The following is a 22,175-nucleotide window of genomic DNA, read 5'->3' as shown; positions in this document are numbered from 1 at the left end:
AAGATTTGGCAAAACCTGCACTGCAACTCTAAAGTCGTCTTATTTTTGCAAATGGTTGCTTAATTGACACTTGGGGTAAAAGCTGGAGGTTTTAATCCCAGTTTAGACCATATTGGTAACCCTGTGCCAGTAGTCACTTTGCATTTTGCTGAATTTACCTGGTGCAGTGGTATGTGAACCTCCTGTAGAATTAGTTTCACAATGTCCCTGACTGAGTCACTCCTTAATGTGACAATGTCTCCAAGGGTTATCGAAACATCTAAAGAGATTTAAATCTCACATTAGCACGACAGTTCAAAACATTTCCACAGCTTCTTTTTAAATAATTCTTAAAATAGCAAGAGATGGTATTCTCTTTATACATATCCAAATAGAAAATATGTTTTAAAGTTACCTTGTCCGGGCCAGTTCTGGACATAGTGGATGACGTCAAAACTTCCATCAAGCACTGAATCTAGCGTGCAGATGAAGTCAGCAGAGTCAGGGAAGTTCTTCTGGATTACAGGCAAAAAGCTAAAGAAAGAATAAGAAAATACACCACTGTGAGTACAACAGGCAATCAATGAACCAATGCACATGGAGACAAATTAATTATCAAGGTCAATAAGAAATTATAGGCTTAAAAGAAGGCTAAATATAGTATTTGAAAGCATATACCAGAGTAGAGGTAGTTTGAATAAGTATTTAGACAACTACCATCTAAGAGACCTGTCTTTTTTTATTTAAACCTTTATATGGAAAAGTTGTGAAATAACCAGGTTTCTGTGCTTTTACATCAGTAAAATTATATTACCTCTTCATGTTTGTGAGTAGGGTTTGTGTGTTGTTCAACATGTCTGCAAGAGAATTGGCAGAGAAGAGCTTGGGGAAGGCTAGAAGGGTTTCCCAAACTGAGTTCTCATTTTGCAGCTGATCAAAAAACATCACTGTCCCTCCTGCCAGCAAAAATATCTCATCCGGATTGGTCATCATTAGCTCTGTTAGTACCTGAGAGCAAAGAAAGAAGTCTGAGTTGCTGTCCAGAACTGGTTAAAAGAGCCGTTACTCTATTAATTTCAAAATAGACTGAAAGAACAGATAATCATTTTTAGTTTTTGTACCACCATGAAATTAAAAGGTAATGATGGTTTAAATGACAAACTGAAACATACCTTGTTCATTGTTTGAAGTGAGGCTTCTAACACAGTGTTGTTGGAGTTGCAGAAAGTTAGCATAGCATGGGTGACTGCTTTGGGTGAGGTTTGGTTCATCCAAGGAAGTGTAACAGTGCAGATAGCTTTCTTAAAAAAGTTCACTGACTCCATAATTGCGTTCATGGTTTCCTGCAAGACCCAGGTTGGAATTTACAACTAAAAGTTCAAAATCCATAAGAAAATATGTATTCGATTCACTTACACTAATGTTAAACATTGGACTAATATATTATAATCAAGTGGAATAAATTAAATTATTAGAAACAGACAATTAGTTTTGCATGTGTTCATACATTTCTACAGAGCTACAAAAAATGCTCTTTATAGTCTCAAGGACTTGTATGCACTGGTTTGACTGAAGACCCAGCTTTAGTCATTCTACACTCTTTCAAGCCAATGAGAGAAGTTTTAGCATCTCTTTTTTTCATAAACTTATCTATCCTCTAAAGAGTATGCACATTATATTTCTTGAGATATACAAACGACTGAGAAGTCTGATATATTCCTGTCATTACATCTTGTCATTACACTCACCTGATCGGGCAGAGAGGTGTTGAGGGGACCCATGAGAGGAACATTTGTATAGTTGGCTCTGTGAGATGAACCTTTAGAATATAAATCCACAGTTCAAGGAGAATGTCGAAGTCAATACAATAATCTGAATACCAAATAGTAAAGTCAAGTTCCTAAGACTTATACTTTCCTGTATAAGCAAATCTTAACTAATGCAGTGAGTAATTACCTTCATTATGACAACAAAAAACAGTACAACAGAAGTGTATGTAAATTAATAACATACCAATAATGTTTTCCAGGAACTTAACCAACTTAGCAGGGTCATTTTGAGTGTCATTGGGGAAAGCCTGGAAAAACTCCTTTCCTTGCATCAAACTTGCCAATAGAGGAGCAGACCTGTGAAACAAATAACAAAATGAAATTACATCAGAGTTATAAATTGATTTTCAGAACAATAAAAACAATCATTCCCATTAACGGGCACACCTGTGAAATGGTATGTCTTCAACATTAATATTGACAAAGTCTTGTGCATATTTGTAATGGGAAAGCTGCTATTGTCACCAGCTCTACATTAGATAGTTAACACAGCCACTAAATAACCCAAAATCCAAGAAAGTCCACCACAAATATTTTGAAGAAGCAGAAGGACATTTTTTTCATAAGTATTGTGCATTGACTGTAAATGAAATGAAATGTCTCCCAAGCTGGGTAATCAATGAGCCATAAAACAAGAGCGAGTATACTAGTCTATATTGTGCGTAATAGTTGTTATTCAGATGTTAAACTGCAGTTTTTTTCTAGATTTTGCATGATTTTATATACGTAAATCTCAAAAAAATATAATGACAATGATTATTGGTTATATTTATCGTCTTTATGTTGTTCTGTTTATTTTTGGTTATTATGGACTATGTTTGTGTCTGAATAAAAAGGATTGATTGGTAATGATTATAATGAAAATTCAACATCTTTGTTTACTCATAGAAAAGACTTTAAGAGAAAAGTAAGGTCAGGCGTTTTATATAACTGGACACAAACTGAATGCAGATAACCTTAACGACAACACAAACAGTTTTTTCTACCAGCTATTCTCATTCCAACAAATGGCATGCAACTTGTTTCTTCTGCTTTGTCAATCAAATAAAAAATCTTTATGTCAAAAAAGCAATTTAAAAATATAAAATAGAAAAAAGAACAGAACTGATAAGTAAAGAACTGTAGCCAGAGAAAAAGGATCAGAGCCAGTTTCTTCTATAAAAGATTCATTTGCGGTGAGCACACAAAGCATATTTGTAAAGGTAAAGTAATGTAACAGACAGCTTACCTTCGATTTCTTGATGTCTTTGATGAAGTTGAGTGCACCAGGTGGGATGTGTTGTGACATTTGCTGTCTGTGTTGCAAAGAAGGGTCTGCAGGAAAGGAAAAAAGCCTGTGCTTGGTAGGTTCCTTGGTCCAACATGACCTAGAAGAGAGTTAGAAAAATGTTATAGTTGGATGTAGATGTTTTTAAGTAAAACCTTTAACGAGTATATTAGTAACAAACACTAGAAGTTATTTATTTCTCATGATTCATTTTGAAAGAACATTTAATGAGAAAAAAATGTTATGGATAAAAGGTTTTAGTCTATCGTGTCAGTGCTACATCACTTTTATTCCCCTCACTGCAAAACCAACACCACCTTTTGTCAAGAAAACAATCTCAGCTTTGGTACAATGGAAAACAAAAGAAAATGACATGTGACAACCAGGAAGATCAAATTACTGCCAACCAGCCATCACCACTACATTGATTGAACTATGCTTTCCTGGTATTCATTCTGGGTAGCTCAGTGTTTTCTCAGCGACATTCACAGTGTTTGTATGAGACATTGTCAAACCCAGAGAAAACAAGTGACTCATGACAAACTTGAATTCCATGAAACGTCACAGCTTTTATCTGCTTTTACATGCCCAGTTTTACTGAGAAAATAGAGTGTTGACACAAGTAGAAGTTAATTGATGAAAATGAAAAACTCATGAAAGCCACATAAAAAGAACAAAAACCATGTATTCATAAATATATAGTTAACTTTTAAAGACACTTAGTCAACAGAGTTACTGTTATAGATATAAATAAAATATTAAATATATATATTATATTTGCATGTTCTTATGCAAATATAGAAAATGTCCTAATAATATAGTGGCTGTCTTTTTTTTTTGTATACAAAGCCACAGAGATGATCAGGTTTCAAGTGTGTGTTGTTATTAAATATAATCTTTCCATAACAGGTTGGACAAACAAAAGGAAGTTGGTCAGCTGTTTATGTGAAAGCATGGACTCTTTCCTTGGTGTTATTTAGCAATACATTTTTAATCCAGATCATAAACACTGATATATTGAAGTATGCAGTTTACTTTATTACCACCATCACTATCAATAATTATTTTAAGCTGGAGCCATTTCAATACCTGGTAACCAAAACACTAGATAATTTTTCTCCCTTAACATGAAACAAATTCGACTATGAACACTCAAAGGAATGTGTGTGCCACTCCTTTCTTAAGTACAAATACCCAAAGGATTTAAATAAATAAAAGCATTCAAATGTCAAGTCAATAGTTGTGTAACAAGCTTTAGGAGTTGGTCTTTGAGTTTAATTCTTCATTTGTTTGCTCTGATTGAGAAACTCAACCCTGGAACATCCAGCAACTGACCTTCAAGATGTCAATCCAGAGTCCTACACTGAATAGCAGCTCAGTAAGTCATGCACATTTTAAATTTGGTTTCTCAACTTTAAGTAAGTCCTTTATAAAAACTTTCCAGGACTTCAGCTAAATTTCCACTAATCCTGTGTTTTATTTTAAATATCTTCAATTAAACATGTTTAACAATACTTGAAAAGCTATTAGATGTAATATATGTAAGATACATTTTATTTATTCTTTTTTGGGGGGTGAAAATGTGTAATCTACCATAAAGAATGGCTAGAAACAGAATAAAAACATTGATTTTATTTCACTCCTCTGCCTTCAGCATTTTTATATGATCTCAATGTAATGACATTTGCTTTTCCAATACCTTTATTTGATTTGCTTGGGATTCTGAAATACTTTATTTGCTCCAGTTTTATACTCACATGTGTTTTTTACGATCGGAGGGAAATGGTCCCGAGTCACAGCAATGAGGATGAAGATGATCAAAGGCCAGCCAATCAGAGTGATGGACCACAACTAGGATGACATCGTCGGTGTCATTAATGGCAATCAATTATAACTACGTTAATTTCTAGAACACAAAATTACATAAGATCTACTCTGTTTTTTTTCTTCATGTAAATATTTAAGTGAAAGCCACCACTACATTGGAAAGTTACCCACCGGCTGTCTGATGATGCCCAGTCCATTTTTCCAAAGAAGAAGTTTCAGCTGTCTGAAGAACGCCATGGGACCAGAGAGGCTAAAAAAAGTCAACAAAAGATAAATACACATTGATTCAGTGACTTTCCCATTGTCACTTTTAGGCTAAAATAAATGGAAGTTTATTAAAAGCAGTAGCATTACTGTTTCTTAGTAGAGTTTTGTTTTCAGCTAAAACATATTTATACTGAAGAACCACGGTGGATAAATTATTTCAGGACTGAAATTCAAAGCATATTTTCATAATTAGCCATTTAAATGGTTTTCATACTGTGGTGCCAGTACCTTTGGTACTTAAATTGTGTTTTTATTGTACCCAGAGGAGATTTTGGTGCTAGCAAGTTTAATTCTCTAATCAAACAAACAGTCTCATATGTAAATGAGACAGTTGTCTGAGAGTGACAATTTCCTTCAGACTTAATCTGAACCTAAACCTTTAGGGATTCCTCTACAGATACGTTGAAGGTGTTTTGAAGGTTGTGTGGAGGGGAGCTCAAATTAAGGATGATATCAAAGTGGGCTTGACATCACCGTAATTATATAATGGTATTAGATATATCCTAGTGGAAACAATCAAGAAGCTAATCAACAATTCTGAAAATGGTTTTCCAAAATGCCAGGAGTATAAAACTTTTCTTTATTTCACTTAAATTGTATATTATTGACAGATTACTTTTAAGCACAAAAGCAAGTGCAATGCCATGTAATAAAAGATTTTTTCACACAATTTTAGTCTTTTATGTGGTCATGGCTACTGGAGAAACTGTATCAGCTGTATCTAGTCTACTTTAAAAGTAATCAATTCGATGAATGTAAAAACAGATAAATTGACATAAGCGTTTTCAAGACCTCTTCAAAGAAAAGCCTTTTCAACAAAAGCACCAAAATTATTTTAAAGTAGTTGAACATAATCAAGAAACAAATACATAAATAAATGTGAACTCTTGTTTTCTTCTTTTTTAAATAAATCAGCATTTAGAATTGATTCATGAGCTAAACATTCATAAGCTATTGCTAGATAATCCAACTTATAAGAATAGTGTTTTGACCTACCTGAGCACTGTTGTCCTTGTAAATTTGTTAAATCGTTTGCTATCTGTGTGAAGTCCACGAGCTCATTAATAAGGACATCTTGCCACAGGAGATAACCCCCTAGCAAGAGGTCCTTTCCATCAGTCGTTGACTAAAGTAAACTGAGAAAATTTCCCTCAAAACAGGTAAAAATCTAAAACTCAGAACCCAAAACGTTCCCTCTGTGTCTCCGCAGAGCTTGAGGCTGTAACAATTCTCGTTTCATTAAACGCTCTTAGTTGTCCTGAGGATGACAAGCACCTCCTTTGTGCCAGTAGATCTGTGAAAGGGTGTGTACGCTTACTGTGTTCTAAACAATGAAAAAAAGAAAAGAAAAAAAAATGCCTGCATTACTTCTGGGAACAAACAGACATACTTAGAAATACAGAACAAGTAGAGGAGCTTTTAAAAAAAAAAAAAAATTAAAATCAAGGGCTTGTATATTGTAGATTTATAGAAGACACTATATCATGTATATAAGCAATGATAAGCACAAGAATATATTCTAAAATTATAAGCCTATGGGTAAAACAGACTTATGGGAAAGGAGATGTGTAACATATCTTAGATGACAGAAGACAAGAGTTATAAGGCAACTGTGCTATTATTCTACATAGTCCAAAGGGGTACAAAAGCATCAAGTTACGCCCAATCATTTTGTAAGCTGTTGTTGAGGCAGCAAAATTCTCCAGAGGAATTAGTCACACATTATCACAGGAAGAATCCAGTGGGAAAAATCATTTCTCCTCAATAGCTAAGAAACAAGATATACAAACACTAAATTACTGTAAAGTAACTGACAAAAGAAAAAAAGTATTTAGAAATGGAGTAGCCAACTATACAATGAAAAAGGGCAGGATTTCAGAAAAAAGAAAAACAAAATGGAAAGCACGTAATTTAAGTTGAACCATGTTTCCTTAAACAGAAGTTGTATAACAACATGACGTTGCTCTGAATTTTTATCTAATCCTGGCAGCTGTCAAACAAGCTGAGCAACAAAGACATTCTTTTCATTTCAGCTCTTCTGCAACAACATGAGCAACTGGAAGGTTCAGGGTTGGGCCTTGTGTAGTTACAGGGGTCACTTGACATCTTTGCTTTGCAAAACATCAAGAATACATTCATCATTACGGTAGATAGACTGGTTTTTTTATGATGATATCACATGAGGGTTAAAGGGTGCCACAGATTCAGTGAAGCAAGGTGTAACTATACTCAAAAGTTATTATTTTGAACAAGAATTAACTTGTCTTAATAGCGAACAGATTTTGAAGAATGGTATATCAAAGTGAATAAATAAATACAGTCATATTAAATGAATTAGAATATTATTAACAGGCCCATTTTTTTAACTTAATTCACCAAGCCTTTATTTCTGTTCACTATGACGAGCCTCCCCTTACACCTAATGAAAATGTGATATTTTAGATTAGAATGTTACATTATACACATAACAAAATCTGTTTTAATACAGGAATGTGGACTTTATGAAAACTATGTTTCATATTTGCATGTAGGTTGTCATTTCCAAATGGTATCTTTAATCTGTTAACCAAGCCTCACCAGAATGAATATTTAAATTGAACATGATTGAATACCAAAAGAAGTAAGCCAAACTTTGAGGTTTGGAAATTCATTTTAAAAACAACTTAACTTTCTTCACATAAATTAAATTTTACAGTCATTAAATGTAGAAATATTTTCAATGCAGAAATAGAATCTTTGCAGCTACAGAATTAATTTACTTGAGTTACAAAAATAAGTTTCCATAGTTTTTAGAAATAATTTATAAAGTCATATTACTTGCTGCTGTTGGTTATGCTGGTGTTAACTTTGATAAAAGCCAGTACAGGTTGCTTTACGAGATGCTTATTTAATTTGCCAACACGACTTGGAACCTGCTCATAATAGTATCACTTCTTGTTTAAATAATCTGGGAATTGAAACCTCTGAGAATTTGTGGGATTTCATCAAGAGAAAGATATCTTTAATTATAACAACATTAGCATAGCCACTGCCTTCCTGTGCAATTTCACTAGAAAAAATTCTCACTTGCAGCACATTCTGAGCTTTCTCCCCTTGACTTGGATTGTCTCTGGTAGAATTTCTTTATAGGCTCACAAGGGGCTGGATTTAACCAGGCTGGCTCAACGTAGCTGCCACATCGTAGTCTTGTTGCTATAGTGTGGGGTGGCAGCATCACATACACACCATCATTTTGTAAGCTGTTGTTGAAAAGGTATATTTCTCCACTGGGATTAGTTACACTGTAAACTAGGAGAATCCACTGGGATAAGTCATGGGGGAAAAACTGAGACATTTTTCCCTTCCCAACAATTCCCTTGTCTGATTAATGATGAAAGCTGTTTTAGAATAAGAGTCCACAATAATACAAAGACTAAGGGTAAGAGTTCAGAGTACAAAGGTGAATGGAAAATTTTAAGTTTCATGTTTCCTTATACAAAGACACATAAGTATGAGTATGTTTGCACTGAGCTTTTACTTTATGTCGAAGGAAGTTCCAGAAAGAGGAGCAGGCCGAACAACAAACACATTCTTTTCATTTATCAGCAGAGGTTACAGCAATTTACCTTCAGCATGAGCAACAGAAAGCTTTATTGTTGAGCCTTACAGGGTCATAGGTGACATAAAGCCATTACTTTGTAAAAGGTTGAAACCTCATCACCAAAGTAACTACAGTGTTTTCTTTCAGTCCTGCTAACACCTTATGGTTTTTAGTCATAAACATAAAGCAGCACAAACAATTTTTTTTTGCTGCACAATCCAGCACAAACATTTGACACCAATTTTGTCTGATTTGAAGAAGGTGGGAGCCAACTTCACTCGGGTCTGCCTCATCGGCTTCGCTTCTGAGCATTTGAATGGGAAAATGTAAAAATTCAGCGATTTTGAAGAAAAAATAATCAGAATTGTTTAAGCTAAAGGAAAAATAGATACTTTATAGAACAAACCACAGGGTGAAAATAGCAGTATTATTTTATCATTATATATCATTTTTCCTTGACAGAAAAAATAATATATTTTTCCTGATGTATACATCACTGATGTATATATCATGATGATGTCATGATTTATACATTTTTTCATTAAAAAAATAAAAAATTAGAGCTGAAGATAACATGTCTAATTGATAGTGCTTTAAATTTAAGTATGTGCCTAGAAAAAAAAACATAATATGAAATCTTTAATCATTTGATTTACATTGCTTTTTTAGGAATAAAAAATAATAATTTTAGTTATGCATATACACTTTCTGTAAACAAATCTTTATTGAATGGTAGATGTTTACACCAAGCAAGCTTTGATTCCTTCCTCTTGACGTACTTTTGATTTTTTTTATACATTGATCTTAAAATACTCCAGAATTCTTAAACAGTAAAAAACATTTTTGATAATATCAAATCTAAATCAAATACAGTCATACACTAGTCTCAGTCTCCACTTGACATAATTCACTCCACTTGCGAGTTAGAAATATAATGCATGAAATACAATACCCTTTTATGAAAGATTCACAGACCATTGATCTAAATAAAACTATATATAAATTAAATTTATGATGCCTACACTGTTGAGGAGCAGAACTTAAGCCTTGTAAGCACAAAGTAAAAATACAATGGCCATCTAACACTGAAATCATAAAAAATACCCAAACAGAACTTCTTTCATAAATCCTTCCATTGTAATACTGCTTTTGGCACTTGTGCTTCAGAAGAGGTGGAGGTAAAGTTAATAAACAATTTTCCAGTGTGTGGGCTGTTCACATTGTTTCTCAGAGTCTCCACAGAATCGGTTGTATGTGGTTTTAGGATCAAACCCCAAGATTTCTCTTTCTTCGTGAATCCGAAAAGAAAAGGTGGAAACTGATGTCCCAATGAAGAACCTGGAAACAATCAATTAAAGATCGATTAAGCAAAACTGTGAAGAAACAGCAAATGGATGAACAAAAGACTACAAAGGTGTTTGAGAATGTCACTTGTGGTGAGTAACAGCATGAGTTAGGCCTGTCACGATAAACGATAAGTCAATTAATCGCACGATAAGTTAAAACTATCGACCTCATTTTAATTATCGGCTATATCGTGTCATCTCTTACTGTTGATGACACTGAATGAAAAAAGGCTCAACTCCGGTGCTCTCTACTGACCCTCTCTTCCTTATTTCCTTCGTATAATGCCCAGCGCGCGCTGCACAATCTGATGTCGCGGATTGTCGGCCCATTATCAAAACCTGAGAGACACATTAGCCGACAGAAAACCTCGGTATAACGGTTCGATCGAAACCGTGTTGTGTCCAACAATGGACACAAAATAATAAGTCCAGTTCACTAATTTTGAAACCAGGCATTAATCAATTCCTTACTACAATCTACCTGCAATGCATGTGGCGAGTGTCAGTCTGACTGAATGAAAATCATTATAACCTATTTATGTCACGTTAACGAAGAACAGCTGAAAAGTTACCGGGTTTTCTGGTAGAAATTTTGCTCCAACTCCTCCCCTAGTTATTTATATTTTCTTTGCACGAACTGTTGAATAAACATTCATGTTGTTTCCGATGTCTGCTGGACTTCGGGTTGCACCGTGTCAGCTGTTCGGGATGCCCTCCGTGTTTCCCCTCAGAAAGCACGAGGAGAATCTGCGCTTTCTGATTGGCTACTAGTCACATTCAACAGGCTGCTTTATGCTCCCAGTCTGGATAAATCCTTGATTTAGATCGGAGCGGCCACGACGATCTACCGTAACACACAAGGGACAATCTTAGAACGAATCACGTTCTAAGATTGTCGTTCGGGGTAGAAAAAATACTGTAGTTTGAGTCTGATGTCTTCTCTATTTAAATCTAATAATTACTGAAGGGCAATATACTATACAGACTTCATAATCTGCACTCTTTTGGTTGGATGCAGTATTTATATTATATTTTGTAGATTTGTTCTAAAGAAGTATGTTTTTTTTTTTTTTAAATGTACTTTTTATTCAAGTACATTTATTATTAATAGAGACTAAGAATCGATTTTATTTTTGGTTTTGGTTGTTTTATTTATTTTGTGTATCAGTTCCAGTGTTAAGTGTCTTTTGAAAGTAAAGTGTATCTATCTTTTGCAGGAAATCGCATGTATTATTACGTAATTTCCATTAAATCAATGTAAAAAGGTCTTCAAACAATATGATTGTTTATCGCAATAATTTTTGAGACAATTTATCGCCCAGCAAAATCTGTTATCGTGACAGGCCTAAGCATGAGTCACCCTGACCAGCTTACCAAGTTGGATGATCTTTACTGACAATCTGAAAATGTGGCTGGCAGATCTCAGTACAGACTATGAGCTTACCATTTATAACCTGAAACATTGGTCTAGTGCAACACAATGCTTTAGCAACTTATCACATGTCCTAAAACAATGCCCTCATGTAACAAAGCAATTGTTGTTGTGCATTTTACCAGTCGCAACTCATAAGCTGTCCGTGTTTTAGTTTTACATGCAGTTCTTATCAAATTTGTTTTAACTTAAAGCCTACCATTTGCAATTTGACCATAATGCTGATAATCAACAATTTAAATGTGGAATATACCGACAACTGTTAGTATACGACCAACACTTTAGCCATTAAATAAATAAAAAATAAGTGAAAAGTAATGTGATCTCATTAACATAAAAAAAACCATACCAAACTATGATAACTGCATTTCACTTTGTTTTGTAAATAACAGAGGAATTTAACTCTCATTAAACACCTGATCTGGCAATGATGCTTTGCAAGTTTTAGAAATGGTCAAAACCTCAGTATTATTGCAAATACAAGTAAAAAAAAAAGACTTTACAGTAATAATATGGGGTCTAACAGCTTGCCAATCACATTAAAAAACGTTTCAAATGAACATGTAATTTACTTATGTCTTCTGGTAAAATTAAAGGTTAGTGGGTCTGTATGTGTGTCTGCATATTTGAAAAATGTTACACTGCCTCATTTCAAAATGGTTACTAGGCAGGAATTTCAAAGTGTCTACAGTTTTTTTTTAAGCTCTAAAAAAAACTAATAAAGTAAAGTACAACCTGTCAAAGGAAATTACCTTGCATGAGCACATATCCACTGGTCAATAATAGCCACTCCTCCATCTCTGAGCAGCTCCAGATCCTCTTTGGGTGGCTCAAACCGCACCATGTCTGGCAACAACCTTTTCAGCTCTCTCAGTTCTACATGGAAAATAAGATTATTACCACTTGCTTGTTCTGTTGTCTTTGTAACTTTTATGGGATTTATTTGCTTTTGAATCAAACATGATCTAAAAGACTAATGGATTAGATTTTGCATGTAATCACAAAAAAAACAAAAAACAAATAACAGTTAGCAGAAATAATATTTAGGAACAGAGGTCTGAAAGCAATTGGTAATGGATAAATGAATGAAAAAAATACACATTATTTTGATAGACTTAGTTCTTTCAATATAAGCTGGTCTGCCATTACCTTCTCCATCTGCATCAGTTGCAACAAATACTGTCTGAAGCTTGTGTTTCTTCATCATGCTGCGTATCTTTTTGACTGCCCCTTTCAGGCTGGGCACATCATCTCTGTGACCCCAGATGAAGTCCTTCCTGCGAAGATGAACCCCAATATATGGACCTCCTAGAGCAGACCCAGGCTTGGACTGATAGGAATTTAAAGGAACAACTTTAAATTGTTGAATTATTGCTAGCTCTGCTCTGCATAAATGTATTTAAATACAGTATTTAACAGCTATGTAGAGCAACAATATAGACTTATGTTACAGTAAGCTAGGTCTGCTAAGAAAAAAAGGCACACTTTTGACATGATGCTGCCAATATGTTTCCACAGTGTTGCACAATGTCTCTGGTTATTTGCTTTTCTTTCTACTTCACAATTCTACATTATTTTGTGTGGCTATATTATAACAAAATACATACTGGGATTTGTTGTTCTGTATATGAAATATATGAAAAACCATAATTCCTATATAATCAGGATATTTTCAGCCCTGGGGTTGTGCCGAAATCAGTGCTGCGATTTGACACCCCCTCAAATTGCAGAATTTGCTGGTTCAATAAGTAATGAGATAACTATTGATGAACAATATGTTATTGTTCATCATCAACTAGAAAAAGAAGTATTGATGATCTAAAATGGCCTCCAATTGAGATCTCCAAATGTTCTTAAATGATAAAAACTGCTAGCATGAATGAAACTTTACTGCTTCATCATGAGAGCATCACAATGTGTTTTATTGACATTTCAAAATTTAATGAAATGGAATTATTGTAGATTGAAAGCTGTGAAAAAAATATATTCTAACAAAGATTTGTCTCTTTTACTTTTTTCTAAGATAAAGTATACTTAGCTGATTTCTGTTTGTATTGCAAATTGTCCATCCCATGCAATCATAACTTCTGTTTTCTTGTCAAACAAGATAGTGGTTATTATATAGTTCAATACATTATATAACCCATCTACTTGAAAGAGACAAATATATTCCCCCACAAGGTTGTGAATACTCACTTTCATGTGGGTCCAGTTTTCATTAAATAGTGTACGGTCGGTGTCATCTGTGGAGTTCAGATATTTTGCTCTGAAATCATCCCCTATGAGTCGCAGGTGCTTGGCAAAAACCATGCTGCGCCGCGTCTAAATGAAGTGAAATAAAGGTAAATATCTCTGTTATCATCTAACAGAAAACATCCAATAGCAAGCATGCAAATAAAGGTTACATGTTCTTTCTCAGAGAGAGAAGAGCATTGCCCTAGAATAGGTCAACATCAACGTAAATTAAGGGGGAAAAAAAAGAAACAAAAATCAACCTTTTGAAGACCAAAACATCTAATACTGAGGTAGTGCTACTTACATTCCAGTAGTCTTTTCCAGCATAGTGATCATGTAGGAGAGTCTCTGCTCTGTCAAGCATGACTGAGCTAAAAAAAAATACATCACAACAATGCCCAAACAAGTTGATTCAGTCTGAGTTTCAGTAAGGTCAAGGAGAACAAACAGAGACACACCACAGTAAAACAATAAAAAAAAATTCAGATCATTATTCCCCGGACACAAACAAAGGTGGATAACTCTTTAAGGAATTTTACATCTAATCTTTCTCAGTAGTTGTACAACCATTTTTAGTTAGATTTCAATTTTATGGTCCAAATAATAATAGAAGTTTTGTATCCCAAAGTAAATAAAGGAATTACAAAATAATTCTAATTTATGCATCACAGCATATGCCTCTAACTTTGATCAGACTTTCATTAATTATTGTCAAGATGTGCATCAAAGTACATGCACATTGGTGAGCATTCTTAGATGTGATAACAAAAAATAAAAATGAAGAAAAGAAACTTTTTTTCTGGTATCTTAGCTGCTGATTACTGATATGTCAGTCAAGGAAAACTGGAGGATTCTGATTTCTGAAAAACTGACTGGAACATCTTCAGTGCAAAAGTGAGATCATCACATAGTTTCAACAATTTAACAGTAAATTCAAACAAAACTGATTCACCCCATGCTCTATAAGTAATGATTAGCAATGTATTTGAGCATTATGTGTTCTATCATTCTATCCAATATGCTTCAATATTTACTTTTCTTTGGATTTTATCATTTTTTGGATTGAGAATGTGTAATGGTATATGGTATTTCAGAAAGTATTTATGTTTGCAGAATGTGAAATATATTTGCGGACTTACATTGCTGTGAAGTTTTTCTGAAGAACTGGGGCCATGATGGATGCATGGCCTTGAGCTGATAAACATGTCACATTTCGGGCTCTTGTTTCTTCATAGCCCCAAAACCATCCCCTGCAGAAACACACGGAGTAGGGCAGAAAAAGAGCTTGTTTCTACAAGTCTGATTAAACATTTCATCAAGATAAATTTATTTACTTGACATTTATTCTTCATTATTTCTACTGTGCTTTCAAGCTGGTGAATATTACACATAGCGTCTTGGTCATGGACTATGAAAACTTTATCTATATTGTATTAATTTTTTACCTGTAGTAGCCCTGTTTGTCTTTGGTGTACAGTAGCTTCTCAATGCATGCACGCTCATCAACTTTTTCCTCCCATTTTCCATCAGTCCATCCCTCGGCATAATTCTGTAGCACAAGCACCTGGTCTATGAAAGGACCCCCATTTTCTAAATTGAGAAAGGGAACAAATTCTGCTTAGCACACTGGAGTTGACATTTACATCAATAGTGGTTTAAAATGTTTAAATGTGCAAATTGTTCTCACCAGCAATGAATTCCTCATACTCAATAACAGGTACGTTGGCTTGCAGGCTGGTCAGGCTGAAGAACTCTCCCCATGGGATACGAATCTGGTGGATATCAGGACTTTGCCAGTGATAAATTCGACCCCACGGGGGGAGGACCAATACCCAGTCACCCCCTTCTTTCCTCAAAGTCTTGACCAGTGAGGCCATGCGGATGTAGACATCTCTTCGCAAATTAAACCCTTCAGGTGGGTTTACGTCATATAAAAGGTACCTGATATGTAAAAAATATATATAAAGACACATTTTAGTACTAACTTTACAATAAGTACTAAATTGTAAAGTTTAACTGATTGTAGATCAAGTTTAAATTTTGCTTATAGTTTTATTATAAATCATAAGATTAGGTCTGATCGAATATTAAACCTTTTGAATAATCCACGATGGACAAAAAAACAAGTTTTCAACCATTGCAGGCAATTTTACAACTGTAGGAACGAATTCAGACTAAGTTTAGATTAAGGTCTGTGAAATAATATTTTCATTATCGATGCCGAATACATATACAGCACAATGATGTTTGGTTAACCTATGCAGGCACACACATAAAAAGGTTTTATAAGTCGTACAGGTAGAAAGAGATAAAATTAACAACTTTTTTAATGGAGTCGTGTATCAGAGGAAGAGGGCTCGAATACGCTCATGAATGTTTGATAGACACGAGACAAACACTTAAAAATCAAAGATTGTTGCCAAATAGTGAAGTATAAATCAAATAAACATCAGCTAGTAAAGAAAAAGCGACAATCTTCAAGAAAGCATTTCTGACAAGCTAGGACAATAAACTCACCGAAGATCCCTGGCTGCAGAGACTGACAATGAAGCCGTGCGGCTCGCACTAAACACGTCTTCAGATGTTATTGTTTGTAACGCTGCAAAGGCGACGAAAATAGACAAAAAGAAAGGGCTAAACGAATATTTTGATGCCACACATACAAGAGGTATATTCAGTGGGCGAAACGCCATTTTCCTCCCAGCCACGCATTTCCGGAAGCTGGGAAAGCGTCTGTAGTTGCTGAGCAACTAGTAATCATTTCTTCTTTCTCTTTTCTATTATGGCGGATCGCAAGCAACTTTTAGATGAGTACGCCATCTACTGCACATTAGTGTGTAGCAATATTACTTACGTCCATTAAATTCTATTTTTTAAATTTTGCATTATGAAGATAAACATTGCTCTCTTTAATCTAAAAGTATGTTCTATTTTTCCTTCCTTCTCCTCCCAGTTAGACATGAAATGTAATTTAAATAGATACATTAGGATTAATTTTCAAGGTGAGAATAATTAATAAATCAAGTTTAATCATGTTAGACGAAATGCAGAGCCAATGCTTAATGTAAGATATGAAGTAAAATTGTTAAATGATACGAATACTTATTTTTATAACTCAAATTGTTATGCCACAAAACCTAAGCTCAATTTGAATGCTTGTAGCTAAAGACTAAGAGGGAAAGCCGTTTCAGATTATGGATTGTGATTGGGTTGTAAAGACAAGCCATTAAAGACATAAGACTATGGGAATATAGTACAAACACAAACAAATTATTTTCTTCGACATGAGTATTTATTGAGGAACAACAAAGTCAAAAATAAGATTAATATGTTTTAATGTTTTGATATGAAGAAAAAAAAACAGCCAAACACACAAAAAAACAGAACTTCACTGTGACAATAAAAAGAGGTCTAGATGCAGTTTAAAATAGTGATTGATAGAAATCAAATATTTTTAAGTTTGGGTTCCATTCTTTAATAAATAACATTATTTTGTGGGTTTTTTTTAATATTCATCATCTTCCTCCTCTTCCTCAAATGAGTCAACGCCCACTTCTTCATAATCCTTCTCCAAAGCAGCCATATCTTCTCTAGCCTCTGAGAACTCTCCCTCCTCCATTCCCTCTCCAACATACCAGTGGACAAAGGCTCTCTTGGCATACATGAGATCAAACTTGTGGTCAAGCCTGGCCCAGGCCTCAGCGATGGCGGTGGTGTTGCTCAGCATGCACACAGCTCTTTGCACCTTAGCAAGGTCTCCTCCAGGAACCACAGTTGGAGGCTGGTAGTTGATCCCCACCTTGAACCCTGTGGGACACCAGTCCACAAACTGGATGGTACGTTTGGTCTTGATGGTGGCAATGGCCGAGTTGACATCTTTGGGTACAACATCGCCACGATACAGCAGACAGCAAGCCATGTATTTACCATGACGTGGGTCACACTTCACCATCTGATTATCTGGCTCAAAACAGGAATTTGTGATCTCAGCCACAGACAGCTGCTCGTGGTAGGCTTTCTCAGAAGATATAACTGGAGCATAGGTGGCCAGAGGGAAGTGGATACGAGGATATGGCACCAAATTGGTCTGGAACTCGGTCAGGTCAACATTCAGGGCTCCATCAAAGCGGAGAGATGCTGTGATTGAAGACACAATCTGGCTGATAAGCCTGTTCAGGTTGGTGTAGGTTGGATGTTGAATGTCAAGGTTTCTGCGGCAGATATCATAGATGGCTTCATTGTCCACCATTAAGGCACAGTCAGAGTGCTCCAGTGTGGTGTGGGTGGTTAGAATGGAGTTGTAAGGCTCCACTACTGCTGTAGAAACCTGGGGTGCCGGATAGATGGCAAACTCAAGCTTTGACTTCTTGCCAAAGTCAACAGAGAGTCTTTCCATGAGCAGAGAGGTAAAACCAGAACCCGTTCCACCACCAAAAGAGTGGAATACCAAGAATCCCTGGAGACCACTGCACTGATCAGCCTGCAGATGCAGAAACATAACTATTGTTCAAACCATTCTAACAACTTGTTTTATTTCTTATATGGACTGTTGCTGAGTCTGATTGGATACGATCACTCTGTAATTTTCTTAAAAGTTAAGTCCAAACAAAAATATGATTTGAGTTTCTTACCAGTTTGTGGATCCTGTCCAGGACAAGATCGATAATCTCTCTGCCAATAGTGTAGTGACCTCGGGCATAGTTGTTCGCAGCATCCTCCTTTCCAGAGATCATCTTTTCAGGATGGAAGAGTTGACGGTATTTTCCTGTTCTCACTTCATCTGATAATTTAGAAAAATAAACGAATGAGTGTTAGATCAATCTCTTCAGTGAAAAATAGTCAATTTTCAAACATTTAGTAGTTCAATTTGACATTTATGCAACTCAAGAAAAGAAGGAAACATCTTCCAAAAATGTACTTTCAAATTAGAAAAAATAAATAAATACTGACCAATGACAGTGGGCTCCAGATCAACAAAAATTGCCCTTGGGACATATTTCCCAGCACCTGTCTCACTAAAGAAAGTGGTGAAAGAGTCATCAGGACCTGTGGGGGAACTGCTTGCCATCTGGCCATCTGGCTGGATACCATGCTCCAGACAGTAGAGCTCCCAGCAGTTATTTCCCATCTGCACACCCGCCTGGCCCACATGGACAGAGATGCATTCACGCTGCAACATAATAAAGATAGTAGACATAAAATGTCATTTGAGTCTAATATATGTCATAAATTTGAAGCTGCTTTACAGAGCAACTTCAAAAGGCTTGAAATAATGTTATTATGCATTTCAGCCAGTAGGTGGAAGCTGATCATGGTTGCAGATGTCCCTAAATTTCGTGTAGATGCTACAAGTGGGTGTGAACTCGTGCCTGTTTGTTGACTGATACAGAGGTTGAGCTCACACCACATATCAGCAGTTGCTATTCATGCATTGGAAATAATTTAAATGGACACCTGTCATGTGGGAGACCTGGAAACATTCAAATTATTTAAACCAATTTGCCACTCGTTATCTATTTAATGTCCATAATTAATGATAATAAAAAAATAATATATTGATGATGAGCCTTGTATGGGTATGGGAAGTATTACCATATTCTCTGTTCTTCACTATTGTGGGTGGTGTTACTAACCAAAGAAACACCTTTTAGCATTCTTATTTGGTTCTAGATTTCAATATTGTGCCATAAATTTCAAACAATTCAATGCAAACTGCCCAGAACATGGATGAACTGGACTCTGTCACATACAACAGCTGTTCTACCTTTTTCAGGACTATGCTGCTATTTTTTACATGTTGCCCAACTTTCCCTTCCGACAGACCAGATAGTGGGTAACAGTTGACAGTCAGTTGGATGGTAGTTATCCTAAAAGCTTAGTATAGCAACTCTTGGTGTCTCTTCAAAATAATTTTGCAATTTTACAATTTAGACTCATATCTTCTAAATTTCAACCATTTCTGGCAGTAAGTTGATTCTTTCATGTCTGAGTAAGTAATGCAGAGATAGATTTAAAAAAAAAAAAACTCTCTACGACTGTAAACTTTTTAATAACAAGTAGACCATTTTGGAGGTGTGGCTGCATAAGATACAATCCGGTTCTTCAAAGGTATGTGTAAGGTGCGCCCAAGCCGACTTCGGAATCCGGTTCTTCTTGAAACTACACACGGTTCAGCTTTCAAAAGCGTGCAAAGCAACATGCATCTCTCCATCTCTCCTCCCTTGTATCTCTGACAAATAAGTAATTGAGAAAATACAGCCGTACAGTGTTGAGGCTGTAAGCATATTTCTCTATACTTGCCCAACATGAAGCTTAGTTCAGGATTATGTTTGAGACTAAAATGCATGTGTGGCATGTGGTTGTAAGAACTATAACCACTATTGCTTACAACAGGCTGCAAAGTTAGTGCTGATAGTAAGAGCTGCTAACTACACCCAATTTCCAAAGTAAAGTTCCCTGTTTTGAATTTATTATGAACTGAGGCTGAATGTTTTTTTTTTCCTTGCCCAAAATAATCAACAGTAATCAGGTGTGAATTGGAAGGGAGAAATCTTAAACACAACTGGTCAAAATGAGGATTGAATTTTTCCTGTACAACTCTACAATTTTAACATGTATATTATCAAAAATTTCTACACCAATAACAAAGGAGCTAAATGTTATGCATCTATCAGAAGAACTTTTTTTTTTTTGGCAGGGCAAACATACAGCTCCAGTGTACTCAGTAAACACTGATGTCATTTGCCATTTACAGCAATTCTGTGTCTCACAAGCTGTGTTGACAGTACACAATGCAAACAGAACACAGAGGGAAAAATATGGTGAAAACATTATTTCAAACAATGGAATGACTAAAGTTTATCTGCTAGATAGTCCAACTTAAACAGACATGAATGTGTTCTTCCACAAATGGCATTTATTCTAATTCTTAAAGCTGTAGGAGAAACATATTCCAGTTAATTCATAAGAAGTATTTTTTGTTCTATAGAGTTATTTGCATGACCTTAGTTGCAATTGGTTTGTCAAATATCATGTTCTTATCACCTAACTACCTAACTACACTGCCTCTACAATGATACCTACTTTTAAAAATGCACCTAAGCAGTGCTGGGAGTGAAAATAGACATTTTTGTATCTATTGGATGTCTTTTTAATGTTCACCAATCACCTGGTGATGACAATACAGACAAGTCATCAGCACCTGCTCTCACAGCCAGGTCAGCTTTTCCTGACGGTCACTATTTCTGACAGAGGGGTCCTGCTTCAGCAGGCGGCACTCGGAAACACATCATTTTAACACAATCTACCCAAATTCTTAAGAGATATCATACAAACAAAACTTTGGAGTGAAAATTTCTCTAAACCAGGGATACAGGATTATACTTACCATGGTTTTAGAAGAGTAAGGGCAAAAAGGAGGACTTTTTCAGACAGAGCTTTGCTTTCGTAGAGTCTCACAGCGGCCCTCAACGTGATCCTGGTGAGTAAGTTCTGCCAGGTGGGTGAAGTTAAGAGCTGCCACGAACTGCTCAGATGCATGCCACACCCACCTGTCCATTTAACGTGGAAGTGCATTTCAAGCATGCAGAGGTTGTTTTATGTTGTTTTGAGGTCGGTTTTCTAGAAATTTTAGTCCTCACCCAAACTCATTTGGCTGGAAGAAATAAATACATGAAACCCAAAATCATTCTCAAAAAACCAACCAAAAAAACAACTGATGTTTAGTCGTATTAGCAGTGTAGCTTGTTAAACACCAGGGGTCGCAGTCGGAATAACATTCAGCGCAGGGAGCCAGATGTACATGCACGGGACAAATCCGATAGGGCGCAGGGCAGAACCTACTCAAACCTTTTCAGACTGGAAGTGAAAACTATTTTTTTAGATTCAAATTGTGAACACTAGAGGTCGTAGTTTGTGTAAACAATAGTTTGATGTGTAATTTACAGTCATAGTCAAAGGTTTTGAGAAGGAGAAAATAAACTGAATTTTCACAGATTTCATAGTTTTAAATGAAATGAGAGCATCAAAATGTTCTCAATGCAGATCAAAATTTAGAGAGACTTGTGGTTCACAGTGATGACGACTGTAACATGTTGTCATGTTGGAGAAAATATTGCTTTTATAAAAATGTTCTTGGATCACTGGGCATTTTAATCTCATTTTTTCTTTGGTCAATTCAGCATTTTCCTGAGAGCTCTGAGTGAGCTGACTCCCTTAGAAAAGAAGCAACCTGACACAAAGAGTCTCAATACTTTTCAGTGTTGGTATAACACAGTGCTTATGTTAAATATTCACTTTTTATTTTTCTACACAGATTCCTAAACATCCAAGATAGTTGAAAATGGGGTGTGAAGGGAGAAATTACTTTATCTCAAGTCCCTGCTGTCTAATCCAGGTACTTCCTGTTGAGCGC

At 35.6% G+C, this 22,175-nt stretch overlaps 3 protein-coding genes across 3 annotated transcripts in view; all 3 read right to left on the bottom strand.

The window, feature by feature from the left end:
- Positions 1 to 6,592, bottom strand: part of abca12 (ATP-binding cassette, sub-family A (ABC1), member 12) — a 65,899-nt gene extending 59,307 nt beyond the window's left edge. Inside the window, exons 1-10 of the mRNA XM_055032055.1 lie at positions 6,166 to 6,592; positions 5,074 to 5,152; positions 4,833 to 4,926; positions 3,037 to 3,175; positions 1,993 to 2,105; positions 1,728 to 1,798; positions 1,152 to 1,322; positions 794 to 987; positions 395 to 513; positions 159 to 259 (exon numbers count right to left, since the gene is read on the bottom strand). Of these exons, the coding sequence (XP_054888030.1) occupies positions 159 to 259; positions 395 to 513; positions 794 to 987; positions 1,152 to 1,322; positions 1,728 to 1,798; positions 1,993 to 2,105; positions 3,037 to 3,175; positions 4,833 to 4,926; positions 5,074 to 5,139 (1,068 nt within the window). The 5' untranslated portion in view covers positions 5,140 to 5,152; positions 6,166 to 6,592. The remainder of the gene's footprint in view (positions 1 to 158; positions 260 to 394; positions 514 to 793; positions 988 to 1,151; positions 1,323 to 1,727; positions 1,799 to 1,992; positions 2,106 to 3,036; positions 3,176 to 4,832; positions 4,927 to 5,073; positions 5,153 to 6,165) is intronic.
- A 2,072-nt stretch (positions 6,593 to 8,664) lies between these two features.
- On the bottom strand, positions 8,665 to 16,479 carry pofut2 (protein O-fucosyltransferase 2). Its single transcript, XM_055032058.1, has 9 exons — positions 16,280 to 16,479; positions 15,450 to 15,703; positions 15,208 to 15,352; positions 14,902 to 15,012; positions 14,067 to 14,133; positions 13,724 to 13,849; positions 12,677 to 12,857; positions 12,280 to 12,403; positions 8,665 to 10,087 (listed from the first exon to the last, which is right to left on the bottom strand). Exons 1-9 carry the CDS (start codon positions 16,453 to 16,455, stop codon positions 9,934 to 9,936), a joined length of 1,338 nt encoding a protein of 445 aa, XP_054888033.1. The 5' UTR covers positions 16,456 to 16,479; the 3' UTR covers positions 8,665 to 9,933.
- Positions 16,480 to 17,055: 576 nt separating this feature from the next.
- On the bottom strand, positions 17,056 to 21,273 carry LOC129361293 (tubulin alpha-1C chain-like). The gene is made up of 4 exons (XM_055032056.1): positions 21,150 to 21,273; positions 18,713 to 18,932; positions 18,394 to 18,542; positions 17,056 to 18,242 (listed from the first exon to the last, which is right to left on the bottom strand). Exons 1-4 carry the CDS (start codon positions 21,150 to 21,152, stop codon positions 17,268 to 17,270), a joined length of 1,347 nt encoding a protein of 448 aa, XP_054888031.1. The 5' UTR covers positions 21,153 to 21,273; the 3' UTR covers positions 17,056 to 17,267.
- Between the last annotated feature and the right edge of the window lie 902 nt (positions 21,274 to 22,175).

Source organism: Poeciliopsis prolifica, unplaced genomic scaffold (assembly GCF_027474105.1).
Source record: "Poeciliopsis prolifica strain line A6 unplaced genomic scaffold, Auburn_PproV2 SCAFFOLD007, whole genome shotgun sequence".
In the NCBI taxonomy this organism is placed as follows: Eukaryota; Metazoa; Chordata; class Actinopteri; order Cyprinodontiformes; family Poeciliidae; genus Poeciliopsis; species Poeciliopsis prolifica.
Note: the sequence above shows the minus strand (reverse complement) of the source record. Positions and strands in the feature narration are given on the sequence as shown.

Excerpts from the sequence above, each read along its gene's own strand:
- pofut2 (XM_055032058.1), bottom strand. The coding sequence starts at position 16,455 with ATGGCGTTTCGCCCACTGAATATACCTCTTGTATGTGTGGCATCAAAA. Across the intron at positions 15,353-15,449 it reads GTATGAGGAATTCATTGCTG|AAAATGGGGGTCCTTTCATA; the intron begins GTGAGAACAATT and ends TTCTCAATTTAG. Across the intron at positions 13,850-14,066 it reads CTGGAAAAGACTACTGGAAT|ACGCGGCGCAGCATGGTTTT; the intron begins GTAAGTAGCACT and ends CACTTCATTTAG.
- LOC129361293 (XM_055032056.1), bottom strand. Across the intron at positions 18,543-18,712 it reads TCTGGAGCCCACTGTCATTG|ATGAAGTGAGAACAGGAAAA; the intron begins GTCAGTATTTAT and ends CTAAATTATCAG. Across the intron at positions 18,243-18,393 it reads TGGACAGGATCCACAAACTG|GCTGATCAGTGCAGTGGTCT; the intron begins GTAAGAAACTCA and ends CTGCATCTGCAG.